Raw genomic sequence first — 10,108 nt, forward strand, 5'->3', positions numbered from 1 at the left:
TGTTACTTGGTTGTTTTATATTTGTTTTTTCATAGGGCTTTTAGGGGGTTTTAGATAGCTAAAACCCCACAGTTAATCCAGGAAAGCTTCGACGTCACGTTTATATCGGTTTTCTACAGGTGCATGTATAACTCTTGATCAGAGGAGCTACTGGAGCTCGTTCCTGACACAGCAAAGCACTTGCGATCAACTCGCCGGAGTACAGCTCGTCTGGTGCTTGTTTTGGTGTTACTTGGTTGTTCTACATTTGTTTTTTCATAGGCATATATTTTTGGGGCGATACCTAACACGGGGATATCATAGGGAATTTATGGTAGGCGTGGCACTTGCCTGGGTAGGGAATTTAAAGTGCCGAAACCCTATAGGTAAGTGTGTATTCTCCTGATGAGCCCTTGTGTTGGATTGTTGCCTCTGAATTATTTGTCTTTTTTCACTCCTTTTAATATTTGATAAATGACGACTTATACTTATTGGCGACACGACTGCTTAGTCTTAGTCACGCTTAGTCTGCTTAGTCACGACTACCTTAGTCTTACCCTAGGAATGACGTATGGACGGATGACAGATAGACTTATCGATCAACAAATGAACTAACACTATTTTTATACAAACCTAATAAGGGCTTGTGCCAAATTTGCCTCTCACTCACTCGGGCTATCTGTCTTGGTGAACTTAAAACGAACCGAAATTATTACGAATATGGGAAAGTTTGCCCCCTCGTCAAGACCTCACTTTTTACGCTAAAGTTCAAATTTTGTTTCGATTCTTTAAGAATGACCCCTGAATCACAAAGGGTTTAATTAGAATAAATAGATCTTTTGAAAGTATTAAAAAAAAAATTTTAAGGGAAGAGCAAGATTTTGAAGAGGGGGGAAAACCCCTTCATATACGTAATACTCTCTGTTCGTTTTTAGTTTTAATGTTGCTTCTTACTTTCAGTTTAAACAACTTGTTTTATTTTAGTTTCTGATCGTCTTTGAATAATCCTGGGAAATCCGGCACCCCCTTCATGGAAAACTCCCTCCCCCCATGAAAAATTCTTCCATCGAAAGATCCTCCTATGCAACCTTCTCCCCCAATCCCCTGCCAATAAAATCCTCTCCCCCGAAAACGTCTGTATACTTCCCAATAACCCATACTATATGTAAAAAATGGTCTAAGTCCATAACTTGCAGCCCTTCCCCCGGGGGCTGTGGATGATTAATTCAATCTCAAAGATACAGTTATTAGATTTGTCGACTATGCTGAATAAAAGGCTATCTCAAAATTTTGTTCAGGTAACTTCGGGAAAAAAAGTGCATGGGAGGGGGCCTAGTTGCCCTCCATTTTTGGTCTCATAAAAAGGGGACTATAAATTTTAATTGCCGTTCAAATGAGCCCTCTTGTGATATTCTAGGACACCCGGGTTGATACGATCACTCCTGGGAATAAAAACACGCATCCGTGATCGTTCTTCTGGCAAAAAATACAAAATTCCGCATTTTTGCAGGTAGACCTCAACAATATGGTTGTATAATACGATAAATCTGATGGTGTGATTTTCATTAAGATTTTATGACTTTTACGGGGTGTTTCCTAAGGATCTAAAAATTAAAAATATTTTTTTTCGAAAATCAAATTTCAGTTCGGGTTTGCAAATGCATTCCCCTTAAGAGTTTATTTGCCCAACCCACGCCAAGTAAGTTCGATTGAGATAACATTTCATAATTTTATGACAATACTAGCTTTCAATTTATACTTAAAATGAAATTAAAAGCACCATAGAGTAATAATATTTTTTTTACAAAGTGAAATATTCACTTTAAACAATAGCAGCCATCGGAAACATTGTCAAATTCTGTATTTTAATTATTGTTTTTTAAGTTTAAGTTTAAATTAGGTTCAATTAATTAACCTTAACTCAGTCTATTGTATTAAATATTGCTAATGATTATACATAAGTATTATTGACTAAAGACTAAGCTTAATCTCTTTCCTTTTGCTACCTCTAGGTAACTGACAAATTTGTTTTTAAAAATAGTCCATACATTTGAAGAAAAACTATTATAAATGATCTTTAATCATTTCATTTTGTCCTGTTGGTTCGAAACTTCACTTTCATGCATGGATAATAAACAAAATGAAAACGTGGTTTTCATTTTGTCAAAAAGCGGTTGGCGTCTATAAAATTCTGAAAATTTACTTTAAACAATTCTAAACTACTTAATTAAATCAATCTTCGAAACACACATTTTGTAAAGGAATTATATTAACTTTAGATAAGCAAAACAGAAAACATAAACTATCCTAATCTTTAGTTTCAATTAGTTTCAGGGGAATTTGTCTGGGGCGGAGAAATTATTAGGAGCGAAAAAAAAATTCAAAAAGAATAATCTAACGGTTATCAATTTATTTTTTTTGAAATTTTACTTTTCTTAAAATAAATTAGAGGGCAAAGTTAATGCATAAAAATAATTAATGAATCATTAGTTAATTAATAAATTAAGAACAATGATACAAAAATTTCGATAGAAAAATTCAGCTACGATAGGAAAATTCAATACATACGAAAAAGAGACAGATGGGTAACATAGACGTATTGGTATTCATTTTCCCCGCATAATTTACACTTTTTAAGCTTGAAGGTGGAGAACGAGCAGCAATCAAGGAAAAAACGTATTTTTGCAAAACTGAAACACAAATTTTTATTAAAAGTGATTTGCCAGTTATAATTATATTTAGTATTAAGATAATTTATTTTAAAATAAGCACAAAAAGTTGATCAGAAGCAAATCAGTTTTCAGTGGATTTCTAATAAATTTTAAATGGTAGTCTACAATACAGTTTTGAATAGATGTTTTGAATATATAATCCAAAACGAAGTATGACGTCATAGTTAACTATATTTCAGTCAAAGGTTAAATAAATTACTTTTAGAGCCGACATCACTAGAAAGACTGACGTCATGTTAAACTAAATGACGTCACTATTAGCATAAATAGATGATGTGTATTGCTCACAGCCTCAGTACAAAACTATACGTTGTTGTGAACTTTGCTTAAGAAATAGATATACTATGTTGAAGTTTCTGCCCAAGCTGCACAGAATTTATTATAAATCAAGATTCAAAATCGAAGGAAAGAATATCAAGGAAATAAATGCAGAATTAGACATGGTATTTGAATTTGTCGAATATGTTCTTGGAAAAGGTGGAATCACTTGTATGCAAACAAAATGTATCAGTGGTCAAACACTTTTACACCATGCTGTTTGGGAAGGAAAAGCTGATTTGTGTAACTTACTTATTAAATCCGGTGCCGAATTAGATGCAACGAATGTTTATGGTGAAACACCTTTAGGTACAGCTATACGCACCAGTAATCTTGATCTAGTCAAATGCTTTCAAAGTCAAAGTTCTAGTACAGCTGTAAGCACCAGTAATCTTGATCTAGTCAAATTCCTTTTGAACCGTGGAGCAAATCCAAACTGCGGGGAGTGTTTACACATTGCTGTTAGGGAAGAAAGAGCTGACATCTGTAAGTTACTTGTTGGTTTTGGTGCTAAGCTAGATGCAATGAATGCTTTTAGGGAAACACCTTTACTTATTGCTATAAGAAGTAATAATTTGGAACTTGTCAAATTGCTTTTGAAACGTGGGGCAAATCCAAACTGCGGGGAGTGTTTACACCTTGCTGTTAAGAATGGAAGTGCTGATTTGTGTAACTTACTTATTAAATCCGGTGCCGAATTAGATGCAACGAATGTATATGGTAAAACACCTTTAGGTACAGCTATAAGCACCAGTAATCTTGATCTAGTCAAATGCTGTCAAAGTCAAAGTTCTAGTACAGCTATAAGCACCAGTAATCTTGATCTAGTCAAATTCCTTTTGAACCGTGGAGCAAATCCAAACTGCGGGGAGTGTTTACACCATGCTGTTAAGGAAGGAAGAGCTGACATCTGTAAGTTACTTATTGGTTTTGGTGCTAAGCTAGATGCAATGAATGCAAAAAAGGATACACCTTTACTTATTGCTATAAGAAATAATAATTTGGAACTTGTCAAATTGCTTTTGAAACGTGGGGCAAATCCAAACTGCGGGGAGTATTTACACCTTGCTGTAAAGAAAGGAAGTGCTGACGTGTGTAACTTACTTATTAAATCCGGTGCCGAAATAGATGCAACAAATGTACATGGTGAAACACCTTTAGGTACAGCTATAAAAACTAGTAATGTTGATCTAGTCAAATTGCTTTTGAAACGTGGGGCAAATCCAAACTGCGGGGCGTGTTTACACCTTGCGGTTGAAAAAGGAAGATCTGATTTGTGCGAGTTACTTATTGATTCCGGTGCTAATCTAGATGCAATGAATGCAAACAAGGAATATCCTTTACATGTTGCTGTAAGAAATAAGAATTTGGAACTAGTCAACTTTCTATTGGTCAAAGCCAAAACTGATCCAAACTGCGGTAGAAAACGAAGGAGAAATGCAGAAGAGCATGAAACTGTAATATTACAAGAAAAGATGGATCTCGATAATGCAACGTTGAGTGTTTCAAAAAGATGTCGAATAAGTAAAGATGCGATGTCGAAATAGTAAAAGGTAGACGAAACATCCAGTGAAACGATTATTTGCCATTTCCATAAACCAACTGTTAGTTTAAAATTGTTGGTTGTCTTTTTCAAAATTTATATGTTTTTCTGTTTGTAATTTTGCTGCTTTTGGCTAATAAAATGCCTCTTCATTAGTATTATCGTTTTACAGTTTTGATATTTTAGGTATTTAATTTGCTTTTATCTGTTTTTGGTATTTCTACTTTATATTCTCTTCCAATAAAGGTATATCATTTTTATACCCGCTAATGACTCTGGAAGATTTTTTTTTTTTTTTACAGAAAGTTAGAAAATTTGGCACCAAGACGAGTATTATGAGTCTTAGCTGATAAAAAAAGGACACTTGACCCTTTTTCGACAGAATAATTATTTTCAAGTTTTCCCTGAGCATAATTTTTTTTTATGCTTACAAATAAGCGTTTTAAGCTTTAAAGGAAAAAAATTACTAGTCCTATTTTGGGAGAACTAACATTTTGGATACACAAATTTTGTGTCCTCTTATCCTTTGCCTAAACATGGTTAATTTGGTTTGTCCTTCCCATACAGTTCCTGAAAATTTTAACTCTTGACTCTAGTCGTTCAAAAGATATTGCAGAGAACCTTTTTTATAGTCTGGATGATTGTTCAGTTATTGCTGGGCCAAGTCACTCCTTACTGTTGGAAATCTTGCGTAAGTCCTTGGTTAAAAAAAAGCTAATTAAAAGCGATTTTGTTTGAAAAAGTGAATTAATCTTTTGCATTGCTAATCTGATACAAGATCCTTCAACCTTTATTAAATAAAAAAAAAACATGTTTTTACAATTGAAAGCAAGGAACAACATTAAACTAAAACATACAGAAATTATACGTATACGAAGGAGTTGCATATTCATAAAAACCTCCCTCTTTCCCTAAAGTTTGGCTTTCTGTCCGAATTCTATAATAGAAAATCCCGAAACACGAAGTCCTTTACAAAATAAGTTTATCAAAGAAATTCTAAAAAATTTGAGCTGAATACCTCCCTCCCCCTGAAAATTTCTTACGGACGATAGCCTACTGGATGATTTTTTTTTTCTTTTCTTTTTTTTAGCATACTTTTATTTGGAAAAGACTAAATGCTGATTATTTTTAAAATAATGCCGGAAATCCTCCATTCCATGGAATGTTCTTCCTGAAATTATCCCCCATCCCTTAGGAGAAAGATACTCCCGCGATAAATTCCCTCAGTGAAATTTATTTTGTAAAAAATCCCAATGTAGAAATTAACCCATGGAAAATCCGATGGTAAAATTGAAGTGGCAAAGAGAAAAAAGGACAAATAAACAGAATATCTTATAGGAATTTTGAAAAATGCCCCCAGCTTAAGATGATGTATATTCCTTTGAAAGAGCAGTTGTCTTTAGAGACCAAAATATTACTAATATTTTAGTTTTGTCGGACAAAAGGTGTTGTCAAATTAAAGTAAATAGTTCAAAAGCCTAAATGTCTAATGTCTAAAACATACCCCCCCCCCCAAAAAAAAAAAACTCTTCCGGCCCTTCTGCCTGATGTTTAAAATTTATGCACCAACAAAATGGAGTTGTCCCTTTCAAAGAACATGCACTAAATACTAAATACTAAATTTACTGCATGGATAATTGTTTATTATCCATGCATGAAAGTGAAGTTTCGAACCAACAGGACAAAATGAAATGATTAAAGATCATTTATAATAGTTTTTCTTCAAATGTATGGACTATTTTTAAAAACAAATTTGTCAGTTACCTAGAGGTAGCAAAAGGAAAGAGATTAAGCTTAGTCTTTAGTCAATAATACTTATGTATAATCATTAGCAATATTTAATACAATAGACTGAGTTAAGGTTAATTAATTAAACCTAATTTAAACTTAAACTTAAAAAACAATAATTAAAATACAGAATTTGACAATGTTTCCGATGGCTGCTATTGTTTAAAGTGAATATTTCACTTTGTAAAAAAAATATTATTACTCTATGGTGCTTTTAATTTCATTTTAAGTATAAATTGAAAGCTAGTGTTGTCATAAAATTATGAAATGTTATCTCAATCGAACTTACTTGGCGTGGGTTGGGCAAATAAACTCTTAAGGGGAATGCATTTGCAAACCCGAACTGAAATTTGATTTTCGAAAAAAAATATGCTCTAAGGGCTCTAAAGACAACTGCTCTTTCAAAGGAATATACATCATCTTAAGCTGTTTGAAAAAAAAAACGATTATTTTTCGTCTGAGTTTCTTTTTTTAATCTGTCGCCGCTATTACGAAAAACTGTATAACTCCATATGAAGATCTTTTCATTATAAATTGAGATCCCAATGTTCCTATTTTTTTAGATGTTCATGATTTCCACTTAAACAATTCAAATAATCATATTTCATTTTCACTGTCCTTGGTAATTTACGTTAATTTGATTAGCCATTCGAAGTTCTTAAATTATTTGTAGTTATGTAAGTTTCGACCTAACCAATTCAAACAATCATATTTTATTTTCACTGTTTTATCTGTTGCTGTATAAGTATCAACTCAACCAGTTCCACCATATTTTTATTTTTACTGTCCTTGGTGCTTTAAGGTGGGATTTGAAACTTGACAATGATAAATGTCCACAGTGACCTTGAATAATTTCTGAGGGAAATATACCTTACCCACTTGAATATATATATATATATATATATATATATATATATATATATATATATATATATATATATATATATATATATATATATATATATATATTATATATATATATATATATATATATATATATGTCTTGTTCCTGTGTATCCTGTGTTTGCCCCACGTTTATAAACCGCATTGTAGTTAGCAGTAAATTTGGGGAGTAGATTTCCGTTTATATGGTCGAGTTCATGCCTGGCAAAGATCCAAAATTTAAGACTCTACACCTTTTCTTAGAAAAGTTGGAGCTTGAAGCTAGTACCTCAAATCCCTAGTTTATTTGACATTTTTACAAAATTCTCCGATTTGTCTCGGGGGTGTGATGTGAGCATTTACTTTATTTGAATGTATGCCAAATGGCGTTTCGGTATTTCTGCATTGCTATGGATTTAGTGCAAACTTAGCAAATCATTGCGTTTTCATGATTTTGTATATTTGTTTTTTATTTTGCTTTTAACATAAGAATATGCAATACAATCAGGAACTCTTTTTTTTATGGCTACAAAGTTGTAATGAATGTAAATTAACACACTACAATTGATGTAAATATAAATATCATAAAATTTTGTTTACCCAACGGCTATTTTTTCTTTTTTTTTTTTTTTTAGAGAAAGTTTGCCCTTTTTTGCAATCTGTCATCTCTACCCATCTTAACTTTTCTTTGATCATAGTCCCAAAAAGTTGGGTCAAACCCACAGCTTAATTTTTTTTGTATATACTCAGTCAATGGAGTATATCAACTACCCACACACAATTCTACCGCTCTAATGCTCTCATATAAAAGGAAACTACTGAGTGTATAAAAATAAAATAAAGAACAATGGCTTTTACACTAAACACTGCATCAGAGCTAGTATTGAAGTCCATGTAAAATTGTAAGTTCGCTACTGGTTTACGTTGACCGAGGGATTGACCACTTTCCGCCACACGGCTTACATCTCAAACTGCCACTTGTTCTTCCACGCATGGTACACTCTTTCCGTACCACGTCTCTTTGCTCCACACATGAAGCACTTCGCACTGTATATGGCACACTTTACGTCACGCATGGCATACATCCACGTGGCTCGTACCACCTGATGTGCATGTTCTTTGAAAGGGACAACTCCATTTTGTTGGTGCATAAATTTTAAACATCAGGCAGAAGGGCCGGAAGAGTTTTTTTTTTGGGGGGGGGGGTATGTTTTAGACATGAGATATTAGACATGAGGCATATTTGAGTTTTTGTTCGTATAAATGTTTTTCTAAAGCTACTTCCGGTGGGTGGGCATTTGGGTGAGTAACGAGAGATAGCCCGAGATAGGCATGCCCGTCTTTGTTATATGTGTATAGCAACTTTACTTACTTTATAACTATTAATTAATTTGCTATTGAATGATTAATTTATTGATTGATTAATTCTGTTTGAAATCGATTTTTTTTTCTAATTCTCTATATAAGTTTAGCTGGGCGCCGTGAAATATCTATAGATGCAAGTAACCAAAATTCTAGAGTGGATTAGATATTTTAAGTATTTTTTTTTATATTAATGAGAGGGAGGAGTGGAACCTTGCATTTCTCCTCTCTCTATGCATATACGTCTGACTTATGGTATATTCCAAAATTTGATCTCTACTTTTATAGCTAGAAAGTACACTTTTTGGGGTTTGAAGAAGTATTTAGGGTTTGATGGGGTTTTGTTTAGTTTTGCATCAAATTTTTGGAGCACGTTCCTTTGAAATAACTAAAATAGCACGATATTTTGCTAAGTAAATCTAAAAAATATCTGGGGTTTACCCTAACGTTTTGAAGTACTATCTTATTAGATGTGGTAATTATGCATGACAAACGTCAATAATAAGTGAATTACTTGGAGAATATTAGAAGCTATAGGAGAAACCATAAAAACTCGACATTCCATTGCGAGAGGGGATTTTCCGGCTCACAAGACTTCTATAGGTACGTCCCTCTCTTTTTATGTTCTGGTTTTTCTTCTGTTTAGAGTTAATCTTCTTTTTACGTTTTTAATCGTATAGATTTTTATGTAATAGTTATATTTTTATTTTTTATTTATTATGATTTATATTCTTATCTCCTGTTGTAAAACCAGAGAAGTCATAAATTTACACAACCACATACTGTGTTTTCAGTAAAGCCAGCGGAATAGCAACATGAAAGAAAACTTCCAGAAGCTATAGCCTATTTACACGCATTTTCTCAGTCCAATTTGTCCATTTACCTGTCTGATTTGAAATAGTCATAGCTCGGAGAACCTTATAATTGAAGACGCTGAATATGTTCTTGTTTGCATTCCCCTCAACTGAGGAGGAATTCCTATTTTCTCTTTAATATTAATATAAAAAAAATAACAATACAAGTTTATAATTAAATCTTCAGAGATTATCTATCGGGCATTAAATAATTTTTTTGCAAATTTTTTCTGCTAAGCTGTTCTCCGATGGGAGATCAGATAGTCAGTTAATCAATATATTGATCCGGTATATCGATATATCTGGTATATATGATACATTCAATGTTTGATATAATAATTTTGATATATTAAATTTATTAACTTCGATATAATAATTTCGATGTGTTCGATATAACAACTGAATATATTTAATATATCGATTCTGTTTAGATCAGTCAAAGTTTGGTCCTCCAAATTTTTGTTGTCGTATTGATCCTCCCTTTGAGAACACTTTAGATAACGTTTTGAGAAAATGTCTTAGGTGTGGCAGCGACTAAATTTATTTTCTGACAAAATACCTTTAGGTGCGGCAGCTATGAAATATATTTTAAAGTATCTTAAAATGCTACTCTTTAGCATTTTCTTTAGCATCCGATATTTTGTTATTGT

At 32.8% G+C, this 10,108-nt stretch overlaps 1 protein-coding gene across 1 annotated transcript; it reads left to right on the plus strand.

Annotated features, from left to right (window-relative positions):
* The first annotated feature begins 2,473 nt into the window (after positions 1–2,473).
* Positions 2,474–4,730, plus strand: LOC136025864 (putative ankyrin repeat protein RF_0381). Its single transcript, XM_065701905.1, has 2 exons — positions 2,474–3,398; positions 3,765–4,730. Exons 1-2 carry the CDS (start codon positions 3,056–3,058, stop codon positions 4,574–4,576), a joined length of 1,155 nt encoding a protein of 384 aa, XP_065557977.1. The 5' UTR covers positions 2,474–3,055; the 3' UTR covers positions 4,577–4,730.
* The last annotated feature ends 5,378 nt before the right edge of the window (positions 4,731–10,108 follow it).

This window comes from Artemia franciscana, chromosome 4 (assembly GCF_032884065.1).
Source record: "Artemia franciscana chromosome 4, ASM3288406v1, whole genome shotgun sequence".
Classification (NCBI taxonomy): domain Eukaryota; kingdom Metazoa; phylum Arthropoda; class Branchiopoda; order Anostraca; family Artemiidae; genus Artemia; species Artemia franciscana.

What these genes read in the sequence shown, in the direction of transcription:
- LOC136025864 (XM_065701905.1), top strand. Translation starts at nt 3,056, where the DNA reads ATGTTGAAGTTTCTGCCCAAGCTGCACAGAATTTATTATAAATCAAGA. An exon ending in CTTTCAAAGTCAAAGTTCTA is followed by an intron (nt 3,399 to 3,764) that starts GTACAGCTGTAA and finishes AAACACCTTTAG; the next exon opens with GTACAGCTATAAGCACCAGT.